At 40.0% G+C, this 26,290-nt stretch overlaps 1 protein-coding gene across 1 annotated transcript in view; it reads right to left on the bottom strand.

Moving 5' to 3' along the window:
* The window catches only part of CPD (carboxypeptidase D), an 89,579-nt gene that overhangs the window by 26,864 nt on the left and 36,425 nt on the right, over positions 1 to 26,290 (bottom strand). The window contains exons 3-9 of the mRNA XM_019028069.4: positions 20,347 to 20,489; positions 19,497 to 19,666; positions 18,307 to 18,656; positions 17,634 to 17,825; positions 13,778 to 13,945; positions 9,454 to 9,563; positions 2,268 to 2,370 (exon numbers count right to left, since the gene is read on the bottom strand). Coding sequence (XP_018883614.3) covers positions 2,268 to 2,370; positions 9,454 to 9,563; positions 13,778 to 13,945; positions 17,634 to 17,825; positions 18,307 to 18,656; positions 19,497 to 19,666; positions 20,347 to 20,489 — 1,236 coding nt within the window. The remainder of the gene's footprint in view (positions 1 to 2,267; positions 2,371 to 9,453; positions 9,564 to 13,777; positions 13,946 to 17,633; positions 17,826 to 18,306; positions 18,657 to 19,496; positions 19,667 to 20,346; positions 20,490 to 26,290) is intronic.

A 26,290-nucleotide genomic window follows, 5' to 3' on the forward strand; every position in this document is an offset into this window, starting at 1 on the left:
GCAGCCTCTGCCCGGCTGCCGCCCCGTCTGGGAAGTGAGGAGCGTCTCTGCCTGGCCGCCCATCGTCCGGGATGTGAGGAGCCCCTCTGCCTGGCTGCCCAGTCTGGAAAGTGAGGAGCGTCTCTGCCCGGCTGCCATCCCATCTAGGAAACAAGGAGCGCCTCTTCCTGGCCGCCATCACATCTGGGAAGTGAGGAGCCTCTCTGCCCGGCCGCCCATCGTCTGAGATGTGGGGAGCACCTCTGCCCTGCCGCCCAGTCCGGGATGTGAGGAGCGTCTCTGCCCGGCCGCCCCGTCTGAGAAGTGAGGAGACCCTCTGCCTGGCAACCGCCCCGTCTGAGAAGTGAGGAGCCCCTCCGCCCAGCAGCCACCCCGTCTGGGAAGTGAGGAGCGTCTCCGCCCGGCAGCCACCTCGTCCGGGAGGGAGGTGGGGGGGTCAGCCCCCCACCCGGCCAGCCACCCCGTCCGGGAGGGAGGTGGAGGGATCAGCCCCCCGCCCGGCCAGCCACCCTGTCCGGGAGGTGAGGGGCGCCTCTGCCCGGCCACCCCTACTGGGAAGTGAGGAGCCCCCCGCCCGGCCAGCCAACCCGTCCAGGAGGGATGTGGGGGGGGTCAGTCCCCCGCCCGGCCAGCCGCCCCGTCCGGGAGGGAGGTGGGGGGGCCAGCCCCCCGCCCGGCGAGCCGCCCCGTCCGGGAGGTGGGGGGGTCAGCCCCCCGCCCGGCCAGCCGCCCCGTCCGGGAGGGAGGTGGGGGGGTTAGCCCACCACCCAGCCTGCCGCCCTGTCCGGGAGGGAGGTGGGGGTTTGGCCCCCCGCCTGGCCGGCCACCCGGTCCGAGAGGTGAGGGGCGCCTCTGCCCGGCCGCCCCTACTGGGAAGTGAGGAGCCCCTCAGCCCGGCCAGCCGCCCCGTCCGGGAGGGAGGTGGGGGGGGTCAGCCCACCGCCCAGCCTGCCGCCCTGTCCGGGAGGGAGGTGGGGGGTCAGCCCCCCGCCTGGCCAAGCCGCCCCGTCCGGGAGGGAGGTGGGGGGGTCAGCCCACTGCCCAGCCTGCCGCCCTGTCTGGGAGGGAGGTGGGGGTTCGGCCCCCCGCCTGGCCAGCCGCCCCATCCGGGAGGTGAGGGGCGCCTCTGCCCGGCCAGCCGCCCCGACCAGGAGGGAGGTGGGGGGGGTCAGCCCCCTGCCCGGCCAGCCGCCCCGTCCGGGAGGTGAGGGGCACCTCTGCCCGGCCGCCCCTACTGGGAAGTGAGGAGCCCCTCTGCCCGGCCACCACCCCGGCTTGGAGGTGTACCCAACAGCTCATTGAGAACGGGTCATGATGACAATGGCGGTTTTGTGGAATGGAAAGGGGGGAAAGGTGGGGAAAAGATTGAGAAATCGGATGGTTGCCGTGTCTGTGTAGAAAGAGGTAGACATGGGAGACTTTTCATTTTGTTCTGTACTAAGAAAAAATTCTTCTGCCTTGGGATCCTGTTGATCTGTGACCCTACCCCCAACCCTGTGCTCTCTGAAACATGTGCTGTATCCACTCAGGGTTGAATGGATTAAGGGCGGTGCAAGATGTGCTTTGTTAAACAGATGCTTGAAGGCAGCATGCTCGTTAAGAGCCATCACCACTCCCTAATCTCAAGTACCCAGGGACACAAACGCTGCGGAAGGCCGCAGGGTCCTCTGCCTAGGGAAACCAGAGAACTTTGTTCACTTGCTTATCTGCTGACCTTGCCTCCACTATTGTCCTGTAACCCTACCAAATCCCCCTCTGCGAGAAACACCCAAGAATGATCAATAAAAAAAAAAAAAAAAAAAAATTAAAATTAGTCACTCTGAAGAAGTTCTAAACAGCTCAGATCCCAAAAGGTAAGCAATATTCCTAGTAAAAAGCCAAATTTATCTCTTGTCAGCATTGATAAGCTAACGTGTTCATGTGAGGGCACTTTGATGCTTGCGATACAAGCAAAACACCTATACCTTCATGTTTAAGAATTCAAATATAGCTTACATTCTTCTATTAGCACATGTAAGATTCTTTGTAATAGCCAGAAGTAAAATGTAACCATTTAATCAAGTTTTAGTGCATTATTCTTACTCAACCCTCAACGTACATCAAACATAAAAGTAGTTGAAAAGATTATTTAAATATTTTAAACTATTTAAACCATGTTTTAAAAATAATGATTATTCCTCAAAATTAAAAGATAATAACAAGAAGCACCATCTAGGAAAGCAGAAAGGCCATCAAGTTGTAAGGCCTTGATATAAAAGAATCTTTACCTGGCACATTATACCAACTAGCTCCATTTGTTATTCCATGAGGAAAATATTCATTAGGATACATATTCTTGCAAGGTCTACCTTGAAACATCTGGGAATTTTCCTGGAAAAACAAAAAGAATCTTTACTTGTATTTGTTTGTATCTCCATCAAAAAAAAAATACTGGAAAGATACAGGAAAATAATAAAAGTGGCTTCCAACAGGGTGTGTGAGGGGTGGAGGTGGGAGTGGGGTGGGGCTATGAGCAGTAGACCTTTCAGTGTATAGCTTTTTATGCCATTTTGATTTTTCACTATCTGAACTTATCTATTTTTAAAAATCAAAATACAATGTGCTCTGTAAGAAAATGTTGACTTCATTTATTACTCGCAATTACAAGTAATATAAAACCTAGCTGAACCCCTCTCTAAAAAAAATTTCTGCTCATATTTATACTTTTGTTTCACGCTTTCAAGGAGCTTGAAGTCCAAAAAAGATAATACACACACAATAAAAGCAAGCAGCTTTCCCTGACTGCTAGCAGGAATAAGATGGCCCCTCTGTGCTCTGACTGCCCTCTGTACAATTATCTTACCCTACTACAACTAGTTGCACCTTTCTCTTCCCTAAAGACAATACACTATTCCTTGAAACAGTTTGTGTCTCTGTGTCCTCAGCATCTAGCATACAGTAGGTGTCCAACTGATAACTCAATGAAGGGTAAGAAAAACTGCCATGGAGACACAAATGCATGCCATTGAAAGCAAGAGGAGAGAAAGATTACATCTGATGAGAGTGGCAGGGGGAGTTTCCTAGAAGAAATTGAGCTTTGAAAGATGGTCAAAACTTCATTTATCTCTTTTTGAAACAGAAAAAAAGTACTGAAAGTGTGAAGAGAAAAAGAATAATTTCCCATTTTTCTACCACAGAGAATTAACCATTTAATTTTAAAATATATAAACAGGGACAGGTAAGATCACACCTGTAATCCCAACACTTTGGGAGGCCAAGGTTGGAGAATTGCTTGAGCTCAGAAGTTCAAGACCAGCCTGGGCAATACAGTGAGACCTCATCTCTACAAAAAAAAAAAAGAAAAAAAAAAAGCCACACATGGTGCTACATGCCTGTAGAACCAGCTCCTTGGGAGGCTGAGACGGGAAAATAGCTTGACCCCAGGAGGTTGAGGCTGCAGTAAACCATGATTGCACCACTGCACTACAGCCTGGGTGACAAAGCAAGACTCTGTCCTAACAAAAACAAAATAAAATAAACGATCCCCATCTAGAAACTTAATATGCCAATTATAGGCTTATCATCCCATCACTCTCTTATCAAATAAAAACCATAATTTTAGATTACTGTAATAATTATATGCATGCTCTTTTGCTTTGGTTTTGTTTTGGTTTTGAAACTGGGTCTTGTTTGTCACCCAGCTCAGAGTGCAGTAGTGGAAACACAGCTCACTGCAGCCTCAATCTCCCCACGCTCAAGTGATCCTTCCACCTCACCCTCCTGAGGAGCTGGGACTATAGGCATGCACCCACACACCTGGCTAATTTTTGTATTTTTTGTAGAGATGGGGTTTGACCATGTTGCCCAGGCTGGTCTCGAACTCCTGGGCTCAACGAATCTGCCCACCTCGGCCTCCCAAAGTGTTGAGATTACAGGTGTGAGCCATCACATCGGGCTTGGTATATAACTTTTAGATCTCATTTTTTTAACTTATATACGAATACAGAATGGATCCTCCACCCCTCAGTCTTCTTTAGGTTTTCAAATCCACTTTATTGAGATATAATTCACATTCCACACAATTGACTCCATTTAAAGTGTACAATTCAATGGTTTTTAATATTCATAGAGTTGTATAACCACCCACCATAATAAATTTTAGGACATTTTCATCACCCCAAAAAGAAACTCTATACCTATTAGCATTCTCCATTTTTGCCCAACCCCTACTCCCCACCCCCACTCCAAACCCTAGGCAACCACCAATCTACTTTCTGTCTCTATGGGTTTGCCTACTCTGAACATTACATATAAACTGAATCATACAATATGTAGTCTCTTGTGACTTCTTTCACTTAGTAGGTTTTTAAGGTTCATTCAAGTTGTACTGTGTATCATTACTTCATTACTTTTTATGGCTGAATAATATTCCACTGTATGATTTTGTATGTCTACTTATCAGTTTGTTAACCCATTCATCAGTTGATGGACATTTTGGTTGTTTCCATTTGGGGCTATTATGAATAATGCTGCTACAAATATTCATGTACAAGTTTTTGTGTGAATACATGTTTCCATTTCTCTTGGGTATATACCTAGCAGTGGAATGCTGGGTCATATTACAATTCTATATTTAATGTTTTAAAGCACTGCCAGACTGTTTTTCAAAGCAGTTATACCATTTTACACCCCACCAGCAATGTATGTAAGGTTTCAATTTTTCCACATCTTTGCCTATGCATATTTTCCATTTTTTAAAATTACAGCCATTCTAGTGGGTAACAAGAGGTATCTCATTGTGGTATTGACTTGCATTTCTCTAATGGCTAATAATATTGAGCATCTTTTCATGTGCTTATTGGCCATTTCCTCTTCTTCAGAGAAATGTCCATTCAGATCCTTTGCCTATTTTTCACTTGGACGATTTGTCTTTTTATTATTTAGCCATAAGAGTTCTTTATATATTTTAGATATAACACCTTTATCAAAATATATGATTTACAAAAATTTTCTCTTATTCTGTGGGTCATCTATTTATTTATTTTTTGGGGGCTGGAGTCTCCTTCTGTCACCCAAGCTGGAGTGCAGTGGCATGATCATAGCTCACGATAACCTCTACTTCTTGGGCTCAAGCAATCCTTCGGCCTCAGCCTCCCAAGTAGCTGGGACTACAGGCACGTGTCACCAAGCCCAGCTTCTGTGGGTTGTCTTTTTACTTCCTGGATGTTATATGTTATGGATTGAGTTGTGTCCTCCAAAAATATATTGAAGTCCTAACCCTCAGTACCTCAAAATGTGATCTTATTTGGAAATAAGTTCCTTACAGAGGTAATCAAGTTAAAATAAGGTGATTAGCATGGGCCCTAATCCAATATGACGGTGTCCTTGTACAAAGGGGAAACTGGGATACAAAGACAGAGGGAGAATGCCGTGTGATGATGAAGGGTTGGAGTGATGCACCTAGAAGTGAAGGAATGCCAATGGTTGCCAGCAAAGCACCAGAAATTAGGGAGAAACAAGGAAGGATTCTTCCACAGTTTCAGAGGGAGAATGGCCCTGCCAACACTGTGATTTTGGACTTCTGGCCTCCAAAACTATGAGACAATAAATTCCTGTTGTCTTAGACCACCCAGTTTGTGGAATTTTGTTACAGCAGAACTAGGAAACAAATACAGTTTTTTTTTGCAGTAAAGAAGTTTTAAATCTGGATTATGTCCAATGTATCAATCTTTTTTTGTCACTTGTGCTTTTGATGTCATATCTAGAGGAGGACCAAATCACAAAAATGTATTCCTATTTTTTCTTAGTTTTATAGTTTTAGTTCCTATATTTAGGTTTATGACCTATTTTAAGCTAATTTTGGGGTGTGGTGTGAGGAAGGTATCTAGTTTATTCTTTTGCATATAAATATCCAATTGTCCCAGCACCATTTATTTAAAAAATCTATTCTTTGCCTATTGAATTGTCTTGGCATCCTTTTCTAAAAAAAAAAAATCAACTGACCATCAACATAAGAATTTATTCCTGGGTTCTCAGTTCTATTTCATTGATCTATATGTCTGTCTTTATGCCAGTACCACACTGTCTTAATTACTGTAGCTTTGTAGTAAGTTTGAAATTGGATGTATGAGTTCCCTAACTTTTGTCATTTATTCTTCATTTCAGAGATAATTTTGTCTTTTTCTTCCATTTTTTTCCTGAGTCCTATAAACTTTATTTTATTTATCCCTGTTTTTTGTTTCCTGGCCTCTGTTTTTATTTTTTGACTATCTGAGTTGAGGTAGTTTCTCATATTCTCAACGTATATTTGGGTATACTTAATCTGTTTAGAATGCCAACTGAACAGTTTTCTTTTGCTTCTTGATTATTTTTTGCTAATGGTAGGGTCTCCTTAGTGTCTATATGTGAAGTTTCATTTCCTAATTTTCTGCAATCATTTTCCATGGACTTTATTTTCCTCTTTATTTTTATGATATTGGGCATTTAATATTATTCCTAGCTTAATGGTACACTTTTCTGTTGGTCTAGCAAAATCCAGGTACCTCAGTGTGGTTATTTATTTGTCTTGGTGGTAAGGGTGGAGCTGAGAATCTTCTGATTTTAAAGTTCTTTTCTGTCTTGTAAAACCTTACATTTCTCCCCACTTTTTCCTTTTCCCATTCACCATCTAATTGCCAAGGAGCACTTCTTCATTTCTATCTTTGCCTCTTTTTTTCCTTCTCCAGAAGCTATGAGTTTGGAAGATCTCCCTGTAACCATCCTCTCCTTTTAAATTGTACTTATCCCGTTAAATCACACCAGATCCTTTAAGTTGTGTGCATTTTGAAATCTCTTCCCTGTATTCCAGAGCTCTCATCTGCCCAGTTACTCTTTTAGTATTTTTGGATTTAGTGCATATGTGATGTATGGTGGTCATTCCAAATTACCTTCACAGCTGCCCTTCACTGGCACCCACTTCTGTCTTCTCCGTAAGTTTTCTTGGTCTGCTTCACCTCACCGCAAAGCCTTGTGGTGGGGCGAAGGTGGGGTAGGTGCATGATAGATCATGCTAAGACTTCTTGATTTTTAAAAAATTTACAGTTATTTTGCAGTTTCAGGATCTTTTGTGATGCCAACAGTGTGGTTTTGTGTAAAAGTTGGTAGTTTTTAAGTCGTTTTATATTGTTTAAAGAAAAACCCTGGGAGATAGGTTATCACATAGCCATCATTGTCTTTGGCTGCTCAGATGTCTCCCAAGACTATTTACTTTTGAGAAGTTTTGAAGAGTAAAAATAAAGAAACTTTGAATGGTAGCTTCATGGGGGCTTACTAAGGTTAGCAGAAGACAATATTTTTAGAGGAGCTGCTTATTGACCAAGAGATAAAAGGCTGTGAGTGAAGACTGGGGAGTTTAATTATCACCTTCCTCATTTATAAAATAAGATATGAAGACACAAGATTCCAGGAGGCAGAATGCAGTGGGATCAAGAAATGGAGGAGAATATTGTTAAGACACACATGAGAAACAATTGAGAAGACAGAATCTTAGTGAACTCACATCAGATTACTCAAAGTTCTACTTGAGTTCAATGCAAAGTGATCTACTATGAATAAGAGGGATAGAGCTGGAACAGGAGGCTCAGATAGAGGAGAAAGGCTCTGAATCACCATAGTGGGAACTGAGCCAGGGAGTCAAGTAGCTAAACAGGAAATGTTGCCATGTAGGACTGAGGGTTCAGCTGAAGTTGGAGAGCACACATATGGACTATAGCAAATTGCCGTGACTGTGTGACCACTCTAGGCTGTACTTGTAATATTGGTATGAAGAAAAGAGATAATGGTAATTACTGAGGACTGGAGGGCAAAGCAGTTATGTCAAAGGGGTGTACAAGACCCTTAGGAGAATCATTGAAAAGGTATGTCCATGGGTCTATGCTACAGAGAAAGGTAAATCAAATCAAAAGGGTTAATGGTCTAAGAAAACAAAGAGAAGATAAGGAACTAGAAGCCAAAATGAAGGTGAAAAGCAGAAATCATGAGAATGAGCATAGAATGTGATGAGAAAATATGCAAAATCCAGCCATTTAATTTTTATTTTGATGGTTGGGACACTATACATTCTCTTATTACTCCACGTATGTACTTCAAAAAAACATATGTGTCCAAACAGAAAGCAATAATTCTCTAAGGTGAAATGAACAGCTGTACTCCTCTAGTAGAAACTGAACAATCTCACAAGATTCATTTGCAGAGGATGAGGGAATGGGAAAAGTGGAAGGATGGAGGACTGTGACTGGAGAATACAGAGTTACAGTAATAATATTCATTACCTATAACCAATAATAGTACCAATATAACCAATAACAATACTAAGTCAGTAGTAACACCAAACATTGAAACTAACAAGCCTAGTTTACAAGCCTCAACTTTTAACATGTTTTCTAAGACAATTTTTATTTTTTTGAGACAGGGTCTCAGCTTTGTCACCCAGGCTAGAGTATAGTATTGTGATCAAGCTCACTTCAACCTCAATCTCCTGGGATAGAGCGATCCTCCCACCTCAGCCTCCTAAGTAGCTGGAACAACAAATGCATGTCACCACAACCGGCTAATTTTTTTTTTTTTTTTTTTTAGTAGAGGCAAGCTCTTGCTATGTTGCCCAGTCTGGTCTCAAACTCCTGAGAGCTCAAGCAATTCTCCTGCCTTGCCCTACCAAAGTGCTACAATTTCAGGCATGAGCCACCAGGCCTGGTCCTAAGAATGATTTTTAAATTAAGTTTTCACACACACACATTTTAACATTCCTGATTGTAAGAGTAATCCATGTTTATCATAGGAAGTTTGGAAAATACAGAAATTTCTGCCTGCTTTTCCTTGCTATATGTAACTACAGGATCTTAAATACCTTAGACTAAAGTTTGGCAATTTTTTCCTGTAAAAAACCAGACAGCAAATATTTCAGACTTTTTAGATGCAAAAGTCTTTGTTGAAACTACTCAACTTTGCCCTTTGATCACTGGATTTTCCTTCTTTAGTTTGTTAATATAGTAAATTATACTGACTTACTTTGAAATGTTGAAGGAGAAAGCAGCCACACGCAATATATAAAAATATAGCTGTGGCTGTGTGTCAATACAATTTTATTTACAAAAACAGGTGGTGGGCAAGATTTGTCTCCAGAGCTATAATTCATTAAGCCCTTATCTTGGCCTACTTTACTGGGCTTATAACTTATTTGTCAAATGAAATAAATTGACATGTATATGTTCCAGGTACTGTGCTAAAACCATAGATAAAAGGCCAATGGAGAGAGACATGTAGTGTATTCAAAAGTGAGGTGGGAAACAGGAGAAAAAGCTGTTTTTCGGAAACAGCTGAAAAAGTCATGCTTTATTACCTATGGAAGCACTTGACCTGAGTCTTGCAGGACTTTAAAGCATATTTTTAAATAAAAGAATTAATTTTGTAACATTTTATATTCAAAGACAAGCCTACCTTGGAATAAGAAAGTGCTATTTGTTGGAACACAGCATCATCTGGTGATTTACTATATGTGGCAAGTCCTTGTTCATCATCATCAAAAGGGTAGTTAACCACCAAAGAACCTATAAGGGAAAAGAGGAAAATATATCATGTTGTCTGTTTCAAGATGGATTATTAACATAAAGCTTTTCAGAATACTGCCAGAGAAGAGAAAACAATAAAATTTGCCAAGCAGAATTTCCTCAACAGAAATGAAAATTACACTAATTTCTTCAATTCAAAGTGAATAAGTGAGAAGATATCTTTCAAATGGCTAATTTTCTAAAGCCACAAAAAAAGATTTATAGTACTTCTACCAAACAGTCTACCTCAAAAAAATAATTAGCATCAATACAGAAAGGACTAGCAACAAAAGAAAAAAACAGATATACGGGATTCCATCAAAATCAAAAACTTTTATGCATCAAGAACATAAGAAAGAGAAAAGACAACCTATAGAACGGGGGAAAATGTTTTGCAAGCCTGATAAGGGTCCAGTGTCCAGTATTTAAAAACTCTTACAACTTAACAACAAAGACAAAAACTCAATTAAAAATTGGACTAAGGACTTGAACAGATATTTCTCCAAAGAAGACAGATAAATGGCCAACAAGCTCATGAAAAGATCCTCGGCATCATTAGTTATTGGGGAAATGCACACCAAAACCAAAATGAGGTCCTACTTCTCACCCACTAGGACAGCTATAATAATAAAAATAGAAAATAATAAGTGGTGGTGAGGATATGAAGAAACTGGAACCTCATACATTGCTGGCGGGAATGTAAAATAGTCCAGCCTCTGTGGAAAACAGTTTGGCAATTCCTCAAAAAGCTTAACATGGAATTATCATATGACAATTTCACTCCTAAGTGTATACCCAAAAGAACTGAATACAGGGGCTGCGTACAGTAGTTCACACCTATAATCTCAGCACTTTGGGAGGCCAAGGCAGGCAGGTGGATTGCTTGAGCCCAAGAGTTCAAGATCAGCCTGGGCAACACTGGGAGACCCTGTCTCTACAAAAAATTAAAAATAAGCCAGGTGTGGTGGTGCATGCCTGCAGTTCCAGCTACTTGGGAGGCTGAGGTGGGAGGATTGCCTGAGCTCAGGAGTTTGAGGCTGCAGTGAGCCATGATCACACCACTTACACTCCAGCCTGGGTAACAGAGTGAGACTCTGTTTCAAAACAAGGGGGGCACAGGGAAAAGAAAACAGGAACTCAAATAGATATTTGAAGGCCAATGGGCATAGAAGCATTTTTCATTGTAGTCAAAAAGTCAAAACAACCCAAATGTCCATCAATACGTAAATGGATAAAGCAAATGTGATATTGATATATACATATGTATATACAATGTACTATTATTCAACCATAGAAAGGAATGAAGGACTGATATATGCCACAACATGAGTGAACCTTGAAAACACTATGCTAAATGAAAGAAGCCAGACACGAAAGGTCACATGTTATAGGATTCCATTTCTATGAAATATCCAGAATAGGTAAATCCCTAGAGACAGAACAAAGATTGGTGGTTACCAGAGGTAACCAGAGGAAAGGGGAGTCACTGTTAAATGGGTGTGGTGTATCCTTTTGCGGAGATAAAAATGTTTTGGAACAAGATAGAGGGGGCGGTTGCAAAACACTATGAATGCACTAAACGCCACTGGAATTATGTAAACTTCACCTCAATAAAAAAATTAGTATCAAAATTTTTAAAATTTTATGAAAAAGAATATTGCTTTCCCCTATCTTCTTTCAAGATCCTTCTAAATTATAAAGATGCCAGGGAAAGGAATCAGAACATTCTGCCCCAGAATATAACTCTTTAGCATATTAATTATTTAGAGCTGAAGGCAACTGAGAAACAGCAGATGCAGGAAAGGCTATCTACCCTCCCTCTTTCTGCCTAAAATTAGGGCATACATTCCCGTGAGAAAGGCACCTTCCTGGTACCATCAGAGATGGGATAGTCAACGCCAAGATGAGTTGACACAAACAAACCTTAGTAAAATAACCCTCATTTTTCATTAGTTTCCCCCGCATATTTCCTAGTCACTTTCCCACAATGTATTACCCCTAGAAGTCTAAACCCCTTCCTTTGTGTAGTCACTTTTCCACAAGGTATTACCCTTTGTTATAAGAGCACTAAGTCCTTAACACTGCTTTTTTGAGGGTTTCACGTCTTTCCTATGAACTCCCCCACTGCCTGTTGCCTGTGCCACATACAAACATCAAATAAAATTTGTATGCTTTTTTCTTTTAATCTGTCTTTTGTCAGCTTAATTCACAAGCTCCAGCTGCGGACTCTATGAGGAATTTTTACTCCTGTACAGCAACAAAGAAATTCTCCTTCAAACTGCTTTGCCAAGATTTCAAACTCCATTTAAATAAGGATTTTAAGATGAGAAAACAAAATATGTCATGGAAAGAAAAATGTCTGCATGACTGAAGATTCCTACCTCTCACCATGCCAAGGTCTGGATACCACATCTGTAAATCTGTGACTTATTTTCACTGGAATGTAACTATTATTAACTTTCCAGATTTAGCCAACATGATGTGTGATTTATTATGAGAATATTTTTAAAGCTCTAAATAAGTGAATTCTATCAAACATAGCATTAAACACATAAAATATAATAAAAGAAAACACAAAATTTATTTTGCCAACCAGGGTATAACTTCATAGTTCTTATTTGACTCTTTGAGAACAATATATGATTACCAACTGTAGAAGTACTTTTTTCTACTATTGGCAATCTTTCAAAGCAATTTTTGGAGAATCTCAATTAACCTCCTAAATCTAAATATCCATCAGTATGTACTGTCATTCTAAAATGGCAGGCTACTCTATATGACATGAAGTCTCCACTATGGTACTTCTGGATATTCCAATAAATGTTGAAACTAAATTTCTTCCCCATTGCCCCTGGTGCTAATACTTGTCACTTTTTTTTTTTTTTTTTTAGTAGTTTTACTGATGTAATTCAAATACCATGCAATTCACCCATTTAAAGTTGTTTATATTCACAGGGTTGTACAACCACTACCACTATCCAGTTATAGAACATTTTCATAACTCCAAAAAGAAACCCCAAAATCCATTAGCAGTCACTCCCCTATCGCCTCTTACCACTATTCACTCCAGCCCAATGCAATCTTTAATCTACTTTCTGTCTCTATGGATATGCCTATTCTAAAAATTTCATAAAAATATAATCAACTTGATAAAGAAAAAAATAATAATCATGCACTATGTGGTCTATTATGACTGGCTTTTGTCACTTAGTGTAAGGTTTCAAGGATCTATGTTGTAGCATGTATCAGCACTTGATTCCTTTTCGAGCCAAATAATATTCATTGTAAGGACAGACCACATTTTATTTATCTATTTATCAGATGATGGTTGTTTGGGTTGTTTCTACTTTTTTGTTATTGTGAATAATCCTGAATGAACGTTCATGTACATTGAACATTCATATACATGAGCACTGTACATTAAATGAGTGAACATTTTGTTCAAGTGAGTTTATGTGTGGACACATTTTGGTTCTCTTGGGTACTGATATCGTCACTCTTATTCGCAACCTTAGTTGGACATTGTGGCGATTTTTAATCTTGACACTCATCCTATTCAACCAATCCATCCCTGCTAAATTATATGGAGGTATATGAGCTCAGGTACTACATGAGAATGTGGTCATTCTGCAGCAGTTAAGGATATACCAAGTAAAAAAGAGAATATCAAAATCTAAATTTACATAAAAGAGTTTATTAAACTTCAGGGAGAAAACAGAACTAAACATTTGGATCAATTTTTATGAATGACAAAGAATATGTTACCAAGTTCCCAATGTGAGAGATAAATACAAAATACCTGAAGAACTATGAGAGGAAGAGGAGAGGAGGAGGAAGAGCAGAGTAGGGGGACAGGCGGGGGAGAAGGAGAGGAGAGGAGAAAAAACACAAGACAGAGAAGAAAGGGGAGAGGAGGTAAGAGAAGGGAAACAGAAGTAGTAGGTGAGAAAAGAGAGGAGAAAGGGGTGGAGAGAAGAGATGGGGGTAAAAGGAGAAGAGAAGAGGAGGAAAAAAAGAGAGAAAGAAGGAGGAAAGAAACAGCCAGGACACTGGCTGAAAAAGTAATGAGAAAAGACCTTTACTGTTGTCTGCCATAAAAGCAGTAACAGGATACTCGTTTTAAGAAAGCATAACACTACAAACAGATAAAATTCCACCAGGATTTCCAAATGCTCTCAACAAGAACTGATTAGTAGAATATAAAGTTGCCATACCTCCATGCAGGTTTGCTGAAAGTACAAATGGATAGGACTTCATCCAGCTCATTACAGCAATAGTTTCTGGTTGCGTAGGATCTGTGATCTGAACAAACTGGTCTGGGAAATTTCGGTTCAGGTCAAAGTTGTTGCTGTTGTTTCTGCCAATTACACTTATTGAATCTCCTGTATGATATGATAAAGGATTTGAATATAAGCCATGTTCGCTTATATTTTATTCCAACACGTACTACTTTAGATACCTTAACTCAAGGCAAATGTGAACACATCAGGCTTCGCTATTATCAATCACCTATGATTATGAAACTGTCTTTGCAAAATTATAACAGTAAAGGAAATCTGACATGGTTGACTCCACCTTTTTTTTTTTTTTTTTTTGAGATGGAGTCTCACTCAGTCACCCAGGCTGGAGTGCAGTGGCGCAATCTCAGCTCACTGCAACCACCATCTCCCGGGTTCAAGCGATTCTCCCATCTCAGCCTCCCAAGTAGCTGGAATTACAGGCACCTGCCATCATGCCCAGCTAATTTTTGTATTTATTAGTAGAGATGGGGTTTCACCATGTTGGCCAGGCTGGTCTTGAACTCCTGACATCAGGTGACCCGCCCCCCTGAGCCTCCCAAAGTGCTAGGATTACAGGAGTGAGCCACCACGCCCGGCCAGACTCCACCTTACTTCTAACCTCCAAGCTGTCCTTGGTCATTCCTGGGCATCGGCCAAGCTAACTTTGGGAGAAATTTAGCTTACAGTTTAATCTTAAAGCAAGGATGATAACAACCTTTCCCAAAACTAAACCACCTTTGTAAAACTAATGAAAGTTCACAAGGTTGGGATTATAAGAGGGGCCTGAATTTGGCTAACATGTATGTGTAATTAAAGGATAACCAGTCATCGTTTTGGAAGTTGTTAAGATTTGTAACTTCCTCAACTACTCCTGTAGATAACATCACTACTGTAGAACCTAAGATTGGCCTTCTGAGATGTTATTCTGACTTTTGCATTTCTGACAACCAGCTGACGTCACCTGGACCAGTGAGTGAGTTGTAACTCAGCTGGTCCTGTGGTTCCCGACTAGAAGCTGACTCAGCACATGAGGACTGTTTTCCACATCCCTATGATTTCATCCCCAACCAATCAACCCATTCTCTAGTCCCTTGTCCATCAAACTATCTTTAAAAAACCCTAACCTCTGAGCCTTCAGGGAGACTGATTTGAGTGATAACTCCAATTCTCCTGCGTGGCTGGCCTTGCATTAATTAAACTCTTTACTGCGATACCATGGTCTCAATGAACTGTTTTGCCTGTGCAGCAGGCAGGAAGAACCTGTCAGGCATTACCTCTTTTTTTTTTTTTGAGACGGAGCCTCGCCTTGTCGCCCAGGCTGGAGTGCAATGGCACAATCTTGGCTTACTGCAACCTCTGCCTCCTGGGTTCACGCCATTCTCCTGCCTCAGCCTCCCGAGTAGCTGGGATTACAGGTGTGCGCCACCACGCCCAGCTAATTTTTTGTATCTTTAGTAGAGATGAGGTTTCACCATGTTGGCCAGGCTGGTCTCGAACTCCTGACCTCGTGATCCACCCACCTTGGCCTCCCAAAGTGCCGGGATTACAGGCGTGAGCCACAGCGCCTGGCCAGGCATTACAGTTAAAACACATCTTTTTCACATTGCATGTTTAAAAACTGTATCTCTTCCAGATATTTTGAACAGAGAGGTAAAACCATTATCTTTTTATTTTTGCCCTCTGCTCATAATCTGGGAGGAAAAATATTCCAATTAGACAAATTATATTAAAGCACTGTTTAAGTGTCAATAATCCACATATAATGACATTATCACAATGTTGAGTGGAAATTACTGATCAGAGGGCAACTCTATTTTTTTTTTTTTTTTTTTGAGACAGAGTCTCACTCTGTGGCCTAGACTGTAGTGCAGTGGCACCATCTCGGCTCACTGCTACCTCCACCTCCCAGGTTCAAGCAATTCTTGTGCCTCAGTCTCCCGAGTAGCTGGAATTACAGGTGTGTATCACCACGTCCAGCTAATTTTTTGTATTTTTAGTAGAAACAGGGTTTCACCATGTTGGCCAGGCTGCTCTTGAACTCCTGGCCTCAAATGATCCATCTACCTTGACCTCCCAAAGTGCTGGGATTATAAGCGTGAGCCACCGCGCCTGGCCAGGAACTCTATACTCCTCTCTGTACTTGTATAAAGCTCACTAAGACATTGTAAGAAATAGAGCAAATGAAAAGAAAATTGTGATATGCTCACATTAAAGTGATCACAAAAAGGTAAAGTTAGCCAAGAGCACAGCTGGAAGTTTAACCTGATGGAGGAGAAAGTTCAATTTAAGCTTAACTGTGCATATTCCATTTTAATAGGGAGTGGGAGCCTTACTATTGTCATTATAATGAGAAAAATTGCAAGAGACTGAAGAAAACTGGAGGGCTCACTAGTGTAATTAGTTCCACCTTTCAGAAAGGTCTGGGGAGTATGTAGAAGGGATTTGTGGCACTGACAAAGAATGAGAACATTAGGGGGAAAAATCTGAAATATATACATATATAAGTAAGATCTTGTGCCTATTTGTTCAAGTGAGCTTCTGGGGTACTAATGACCAACTTCTGGGTACTAATGACCAACTAATGACCAACTGATCCTCCCAATGGTCAGGTCAGTGCTAGTAATAAGTCATGAGGCTCCATATTATACTATGGTGCCTGATAGATATCATTGCCTGGAAGAAATCATGGGCTGGGAAAAGACGAATTCTTACTCCCCTAGTGTTGTGCATAAGGGTCTGCTGTCCCATGCCACACTATAACGCCCCAGGAGAGATGGGCTTGCCCAGGGAAGGCAAAGAAATGAGAAGTCAATAAATTAGCAAGTCTGGAATATGCACAGGGAGTAGAACTGAGAGTCAAAACAGAGTCACTGACTCAGACAGATATCTGGTTTGGTTTTTCACTTATGAAATAAGGTTCCCAAAATAATGATTTAATAAGAACTGTAAACCCAAAACAAAATTCTAAGGCCCCGCTCAATAGGCAGGGCCTATCTCAACAGATTCCCTCCTCTTGACCAGGGCACTCCAAAGTTAACCTGAAAGACTGGTTCAGGCCATGATGGGAAATGGGGGTCGGACATGCCTCATTATGCCTCCTCTCTTTTGGAAATCAGGAAAAGTCAATCAGCATTAATACCAACACAGACCTTAAGTCTGATAAGAAACATTTACAATCTATTCTCTGTGAAGCCTGCTACCTGGAGGCTTCATCTGCATGATCAAACTTTGGTAACTACAACCTCTTATCCTAACCCAGACATTCCTTCCGATTGATAATAAATCTTTCAACCCTCGCCCGATTTCTGGACCAAGCCAATGTATATCTTAAATGTGTCTGACTGATGTCTCATGTCTTCTTAAAATGTTTAAAACCAAGCTGCACCCTGACTACCCTGAACACATGTCCTCTGGGTCTGAGGGCTGTGTCATGGGCCATGGTCACTCATATTTGGCTCAGAATAAATCTCTTCAAATATTTTACAGAGTTTGACTCTTTGTCAACAGAACTATTGCTAAAATAAAACAATTTATAAAAGTCTTATACTCTATTTCTAGTAAATAAGAACCATTACCAAGTGGAAGACACCACTAAATATATAAATTTGATCACCTAATTGTTGAACAGACCAGATCATCATATAAGAATACAAGAGCTAAAATCAATCATAAATTAAAAGGAAAAAAAATTGGAAGAAATTCCAAAAGAACCAGTTCAAATTCTCTTCTCCATCAAAATAATCATTCTATATGATGATCAAATGATTAAGAATTAAATGCTATTCTTTACCTTCCTGGGACTTTTCATACCCATCAGGATTCATGGATGGCATAAGGTGAATTCTAGTGTTATGAACCAAATCTGTGACTTCAGGGTCTGTTCCAAAGTTCTTACAAAGGTATTCTATGAGGTTCAACAGCAGTTCTCTTCCAACCACTTCATTTCCATGCATATTTCCAATGTACTTAAATTCTGGTTCACCTGAAAACAAAATAATTACATGGAAGGCTTTTTTTCCTTCTTAATCATCATGGACTCTGTTTTTTTCCACAACATATATAAATCCTATACTAAAAAAATTTTTAAACATGTATTTTGGCAAAGGAGGCAGAAAAAACCTTCAGAAACATCTTATAAAGCAGCTTCCTTACTAATACATATGTCTGAGCAGGCTCAAAGCATATATATGCTATATAATATAAATAAATAAAACACTATTAGCAGAATAAATCTAATCTATGCACTTATTAAATACCATGCCTAATATGGGTTAGCAAAAGGATTTCCTTCTCTTCTGGGAAAAGATTGGTTACATTTTCTTTTTTGCTTTCTTTTAATTTAGTTAGGTTTTCTTAATGCCAGTTATACAAACTGTAGGCGACCTTTCTGAATGAAACATAGCAATATTGAACATGGCTTTGAGGGGCACTACTGAAATTATGTGTAAGACCATACCAATTACCTGGTTCATGGACACCCGGATTATCAGATATCTCCATCACATAAAGTTCTCTTGACTCTACTGATTTTCCCAATGAATAAAGCCGGGTAATGTTAGGATATTCATTGGCAAACCTTCTCAAGAAGATTTCCATATCAGGGAAATGGTGGTGGTGAAAGTCCTTTGGCTGAATTGGCTGGTAGGAGGATGATGTTCCAGAAAGAATATTAGGTATAGCAACTGTGCTAGCAGTTGCTACAGCCTCTGTCGTGTCAGGGATTACTGAAGTTACAGTTGGCCTAAGAGAAAAATCCACCTCTGTGGCTGGTCCTTCTTTCACCACTACATTAGTAACAGTCAATGGCATATACCTGAAAAAAAATTTTGAAAAAGTAAATGGTTTATAGTTAAGACATACAATGCTTTAATATTATAAAAGCACAGTAGCCTTTTCATCCTTTTACACTTAGCGATCTATCAAAACTCAAACTAAATAAAGAGAGATGTGTAAATTTAAGAGTTTTAGGACATTATCTCACAAACAACCCCAGATTGAACAACTATTTCTCTCACCAAATCTTCTCAAGTACCACATACTAGAATGTATACCAAAAAAATTACACTCAAAGGAAAGAACATGTTGAAAGATGTGGTTGTTACTCCATTGTAACCACTGCTACAGTACTCAAAGAAGGGATAAATTACACAATTCTTTGCAGTGTCTTATCAAACTGACATTCCAACTTCTTTTTCAAGTAGGAAAGCTCAAGATTAAAGGTTATCAATTAAATCCTTATCAAAGTGAGCTTCCAGAAAGCTTTCCAGGGGAGGTGGGAAACCATTCATTTAATATATTAGAAAGCTGATAAGACAGTTCTTCAAAATGTCATTTACAGAGCAATGGGTTTCTTCTACTCTGGTATTCGGTTAGCTTTAAGGCAATGCTTTACACAGCTGAATATCTTTTCAAGTTTTAAAAATTGTCCTTCCTCTAATGCTACAACTATGCTTCACATCCCATTGTACTATTAGACTATGTGACAAAAAACTCCACAATAGTATTTTCTTATTATAAAACGAGAAAAATCAGAAAATAAGGAAAAATAAAAGCCACAAAAAATAAACAACATGTACTAGACTATATTTCTGTCTCAGATATAAAACAGAGACTTAACATTTTAACTAAGAGTCTACATAGTTTAAATTCTTACCCAGTTAAAACTACTGTAAGGTTGTAAGTTCCAGGAACAAGTAATCGGTAGAAATCACCAAATCTGCCTGTTGTGATATTATGATTAATACCAGCCACTGAGATGGTTGCATTCTCTAACCCAGATCCTGTTATGGAATCTTTAACAAATCCTTTCACTCCAATGTGAACCTAAGAAGACAAGAATCCAAGCTCAGAGACGGTGAATTTGGAAGGCAAGAGCGCATAATTTCTCTCTGCACTGATACTAGAATTTCTAAAAAATAAAGTGACTCTTCTCTCTCCCCCAAAACATTTTCAAACCCTTGAAGTTTAAATAAAATACAGACAGAAGTATTAAATCCTTAAACTTAAGTCATATGTCTGAACTCGACACTAGTAAGGTGCTTTTAAAATTCCCTCTCCTCAAAGCCAGATTTCTAATTTTCTCAACAAGGTGTAATTGCTGGTGTATTCAATTGCTGTATTAGTCTGGGTGATGTTTAAATTAAACTGATGTCCGTGGTTCATATAGTGGTAAAGGCTCACTAGCAAATATGATCACATGACATTGTAAGAACCTGAGAGTACAAATTTGGCTAATTATTTCAGTTTGTATAAGTAAGTGTTCCAAGATAGGAAAAGGAAGCCCTATGGAGCAGAGAGCTGGGGGTAAGGGGCAGGGGAAGCAGAGCTAGAATATGTTTTAATAGATTATAATCTAATAATCTTTAAAGATAATTTATAATCTTAAGTAATAAAAACAGATAAACGACATCTAATACTGTATAGATTATCATTCACATGCATCCAAATTTCTCCCTTATTTAATCCTGTTTCTATACCCCAACCTTCCAGTCATCTACTTTTACCTTTTCAATCAATGTGATCAAAGACTCACGATTGTTCTCCCATTCCTGTCGAAGCTGTGAAGCAGGTGGGTACTTGCAACAAGACAGTTCTAATGTGATCTCAAAACAGTTGGCCCACACATAATTGTAATCTTGCATACCACCTGTAACATAGAAAAAATAAGTTTACTCTCAGAAGGAAAATAATTCTACCCTCCAAAAGACTGAAGAAATTAAATCAGCCATCTCTGCATGTATAAATTTTCTTTTCTTTTCATTAAATTGTTTGAAATTGGAGAAGGCATCTGAACTATAGTGGAGGCTAAGAAGGAAGATTAAAAGGAATATACATTGAAAAAGAACATATAGTGAAAAAATACATTTAATTAATAGGATGAGCAGTTATAAAAAGTATGAATATATCAGTTAATACCAGTAACAATAATAATAGCAGCTTTGTGTGTTTACTATACACCAGACCTGTTCTAAGAGCTTTATGTGTATTAGCATTTAATCTTTATAGCAATTATATGAGGCAGATACTACTATTTCATCCATTTTACAGATATGAAAAGTAGGGCACAAAGAAATTAAGATTTATAACAGAAAGATAATAAAGGGTACACATCTCAAAGTTGTGAAGGATATTCATGCCAAAGCATTATTAAGTACTTACGATTCTAACTGTACTTCCCTTTATCAAGAAGGTGGCAAGAGCAAAAAGAAAGACTGTTATGTAGGGTGGCACAGCTACACAAATCAGGGGAAAATAAGACACAATAAATTCTTTCAAAATGTGTTAAACGGAAGATGGAACTTAAAAGGGACTAAGCATCCATGGTCTATCACCTTCACCATGTTTATACCTATATAAGCCCACACACTCATTTTGTTGACAGCCTATTACCCTATCATTCTTGTCACTTGATTTTCTCACATCTTGTTTTTAGTGGATAAAGACTAAAAAGTGGAGAAAGGAGCGGGTGTAACTTCTCTATGATCTCACCTTGCTCTTGCAAAGTACAAATGTGGATTTTAAAGGTCATCTTTCCTCAACCCCCAGTGCATCTCAGATGATGTCACACAGGATCCTTCAGATCAGGAGGGGGAATAACTGATGATCTGATTATATTCATGTTCATCCATGTTAATTCAGCACTTACAAATAATGCCAAGCATTTGTTTCCCTTTCATTGACAACACCAAAAGATATGCTTCCGTCATAGATTCTTCTGCCACTCACTCCCTTTGGCATTAACATGGGTCTTTATTTATTTATTTATATGCAAAGTGAATGTTAGATGATCACAAAAGACACTTCAAACCCTCGCATTCTATGATGTTTAAAAATACATGCTGATTTAGGCTGGGTGCAATAGCCCATGCCTGTAATCCTAGCACTTTGTGAGGTGGAGGTGGGCAGATTGCCTGAGCTCAGGAGTTTGAGACTAGTCTGGGCAACATGGTGAAACCCTGTCTCTACTAAAAATACAAAAAATTAGCTGGGTGTGGTGGCACGTGCCTGTAGTCCCAGCTACTCGGGAGGCTGAGGCAGAAGAATCGCTTGAACCCAGGAGGCAGAGGTTGCAGTTAGCAGAGATAGTGCCACTGCACTCCAGCCTGGGCAACAGAGTGAGACTCCGTCTCCAAAACAAAAACAAAAACATGCTGATTTGATTACAAGAGAAAAGGCAGGGAGAGAACATGAAAAACAGACAATTCTGAAACCTGTTTCTGGAGAAAGGTCAATGTCATAGTTTTAAGCACAGCTTATTAGGAGTTCATCAAAGAACCGGGGCTTATAAAACATTGAAGAAAAGCAAACAATACAGCAAAAATAACAAAACTTTGACAGAAATAAAATCGCAGCAATATTATTGGAGCCTAAACTCTTAATCTCATTTTTGCTGAAGTTTCATTATGTGCTTTGAAACACATCTAGTTCTTGAAATATGCACACCTTACCTAACGCAATATGCTCCATTTCACTGGCATATTTATAGGATAGATATTGGTAAGACAAAAAAGTTAGGTTAAGTGTACGCACCAAAAACTTGTAAAGAAGAAATTAGGCAAAGAACCTTTAAAAATCCAGGACTCCGTGAACTCTAACCAATGCCATCTTGAATAAGTACAAGGAAGAAAACTGAACACAATCCTGAAGTTACCCAAGCAGGATCACAAGGATACTTGTGACGTGACATCTCATCTCAGGAGATGATCTGATTATATTCATGTTCATCCATGTTAATTCAGCACTTACAAATAACGCCAAGCGTTTTGTTTCCAATCAGAGGAGGGGACAACTACATCCATAAATAATTAAATATGATAGCAGAGGACAGTGGTGAATGTTGTACAGCAATGTAAATGTACTTAATGCAAGGGAATTGCACCCTTAAAAACAGTTACAATGGTAAATTTTATATTATGCATACTTTACCACAATTTAAAAAATGAAATAGGCTGGGAGAGGTGGCTCATGCCTGTAATCCTAACACTTTGGGAGGCTGAGGGCAGTACCTAGAATAGTGCCTGGCATATAGTAGGTGCTCAATTAATATTTTGGAAGCCTGGGCAGACTGCTTGAGCTCAGGAGTTTGAGACCAGCCTAGGCAACATAGCAAAACCCCATCTCTACAAAAAATACAAAAAAATTAGCTGGGCATGGTGGCACATGCCTGTCATCATAGCTACTCAGGAGGTTGAGGCGGGAGGATTGCTTAAGCTCAGGAGTTCAAGGCTGCAGTGAGCCAAGATTGTGCCACTGCACTCCAGTCTGGGTGACAAAGTAAGACCTATCTTGGAAAAAAAAGAAAAAAATGATATTAATAATAGAGATATTATGGGTCTATGCCACTAATTTCAATTTTGGAGTTGAGGGAAGATCTATAAAGGCTTCTTGGGGAGGCAGTTTTTTAGTTATATCTTAAAGATAAAACTGTAAGTCAGCCAAAAGGATGCGGGGGTTCAGGAGCACTGCAGTAAGGGAAAATGGCTTTGTAAAGGTGGAGGCTGCTGGTGTATGTGACCACCAGCTATGAGGCTGATAAGGCCACAGAATGAGGGCAGCAGCACAGAGCTGCAGGGATGTCATGAATGGTGAGGCTGGAAAGGTAAGTAGGGTCTAAAGGAGGCTGAGGATAAAGTTTTCCGTGGCTTTCCAAAGCATAAAAAAAAATGGCATTTCATTTGTTAGTTTTGAACAGAAAAGTAGTATGATGAATAGAAGACATTACGGTCTGGAAAGGTGTGGGGGATTGGAAGCAAAAAGCCCGGTTAGGCAGTTTCTTACAATGATACAAGTAAAAAGTAATTAGGCCTAAAATGATGTGGTAGCAACTCTGTGGAAGAGAAGGGAAAGATGTGAGATAAGATACTGACAGGATCTGATAGATAGTGGGAGTTGAGAGAAAGAAAGGAATCAAAGAGGACCTCTGGCCTGATCAATTGGGCTAATGATGATGCCATTAACAGAAAAAATAAGGTCTGTAAGAGTAACTGAGCAGAAAGGGGCATGTTGAATTTGAGGTATTTGTAGAATATTTAGACAGAAATACCCAAGAAGGAATTCAAAAAGACAGGTCTGGAGCTTGGGAAGAAGAGTAGTCCTTTTCAAGAAATGATCATTTAAGACTAGGAAGTTCAGTTTTCTTTCGGCAAATATTTATTGAGCACCTAGTATATGCCAGGCACTATTCTAGGTGCTTGGGGATATGGTGATGAACAAAACAGACAAGGTCCCTGCTTTCTCATAACATTCTTTTAAAATTTAAAAACTTTAAATTCTAAAATATAAAAAACTTATAGAATTCTTACATAGGGGAAGCAGACAGTAAACAAATATAAATAAGAAAAATATCAGATAGTGAGAAGTGCTATGCAGAATTTTTTTTTTTTTTGGAGACTGAGTCTCACTCTGTCACCAGGCTGGAGTGCAGTGGCGCGATCTCGGCTCACTGCAACCTCCACCTCCCAGGTTCAAGCAATTCTCCTGCCTCAACCTCCCGAGTAGCTAGGACTACAGGCTCATGCCACCACACCCAGCTAATTTTCTGTATTTTTAGTAGAGACGGGGTTTCACCATGTTGGCCAGGCTAGTCTCCATCTCTTGACCTCGTGATCCGCCCGCCTCAGCCTCCCAAAGTGCTGGGATTACAGGCGTGAGCCACCGCGCCCGGCCTAGAAAATTTAAGTAGAGTGATGTGATACAGCTAGTGATTGGTGGCAACTAGAGACTAGGTAGTTATAAAAAGCCTTCATGAGGAGGTAATATTAAGTCAAGATCTGAAAAACAAGATGCAGCCAGCCTGGTAAAAGTCAGCGGGAAGAACATTTCAAAGGCAGGGGGAAAAGTTTGGTAAGTGTAAGGAATAGAAAGAAAGCTACTGTGGCTGGACAATAACAGACAAGGGAAGAATGGCACAAGATGAGGTTGAGGGATTCTGGCAAAACAACATCATAAACAGCTTTGGCAGCTAGGGCAAGAAGTTGGGGATTTTATTCTAAGTGCAGTAGGAACCACAGGAGGGATTTGGTTTTTGTTTTATTGTGCTAAAGAACACATAATACAAATTTCACCATATTAACCATTTTTACATGTACAGTACAATAGTGTTAACTATATTCACATTGCTGTGCAATAGAGCTCTAGAACATTTTCTTTTTTTTTGAGACGGACTTTCACTCTTGTTGCCCAGGCTGGAGTGCAATGGCTCGATCTCGGCTCACCGCAACCTCCGCCTCCCAGGTTCAAGCAATTCTCCTGACTCAGCCTCCTGAGTAGCTGAGATTACAGGCATGCAGCACTACGCCCGGCTAATTTTGTATTTTTTTTAGTAGAGACAGGGTTTCCCCATGTTGAGGCTGGTCTCGAACTCCTGACCTCAGGTGATCCGCCCGCCTCGGCCTCCCAAAGTGTTGGGATTACAGGCGTGACCCACCGCACCCAGCCCTAGAACATTTTCATCTCGCAAAAAATGAAGCTCCATATCCATTATAAACAACTCCCCTTTTGCCACTCTCCCCAGCTCCTGGCAACCACCTTTCTACTTTCTGTTTCTAAGAGTTTGACTACTTCAGATACTTCATATAAGTGAAATCATGCAGTATTTTGTCTTTTGGGCTTATTTCACTTAGCGTAATATCCCTAAGGTTCAGCCATGTTATAGCATATGATAGGATTCCCTTCTTTTTTAAGGCTGAATAAGATTCCATTTTTTGTATATATAAACTTTTCTTTATCCACTCATCTGTCAATTGACATTTAATTGCTTCCACCTCTTGGTAATTGTGAATAATGCTGCAATGAACATGGGTATGTGATGATTCATGATGTAGAGCATCTTTTCAATGTTTGTTGGCCATGTGTATATCTTCTTTAGAGAAATGTCCATTTAAGTCCTTTGCCCATTTTAAAATTAGATTATTTGTTTTTTATTGTTATGTTGTAGGAGTTCTTTGTATATTCTGGATATTAACCCCTTTTTAGGGGGTTAATATTTTATTAGAATATTTTATTCTAAGAAAAAAATATTTTTTTCCTTTCTGTAGGCTGCCTTTTCACTCTGTTTCACGTTGGACAATATTTCACAGTGATTTGTGAGTCAGAACATTCATTCACAATGTTTGCTGTGCAGAACACTGGCAGGCTTTGCACAGAGGTGTGATACAATTAGAATTACCTTCATTCTGCCAAGATCATTCTGACTGCTGGATGGAAAATGACTGTAGGGGGACAAATGGGGAAGCATGGAGATGTATTAGAAGATAATGGTGACCTGGACTAGGTTGGTGGTAGTGGAGACAAAGAGGACGGGTCTGGATGTAGAAGGAAGAAATCAAGGACGACTTCTAGATTTTAGGCTTGAGAAATCAGGGAGACAGTAGTGCCATTTACTGAAAAGATGAAAGAGAACAAAGGCAACAGAGGTGGCATCCCTAAGGTTCTGCCTTTGGTCCTCTT

This window comes from Gorilla gorilla, chromosome 4 (genome assembly GCF_029281585.2).
Source record: "Gorilla gorilla gorilla isolate KB3781 chromosome 4, NHGRI_mGorGor1-v2.1_pri, whole genome shotgun sequence".
Classification (NCBI taxonomy): domain Eukaryota; kingdom Metazoa; phylum Chordata; class Mammalia; order Primates; family Hominidae; genus Gorilla; species Gorilla gorilla.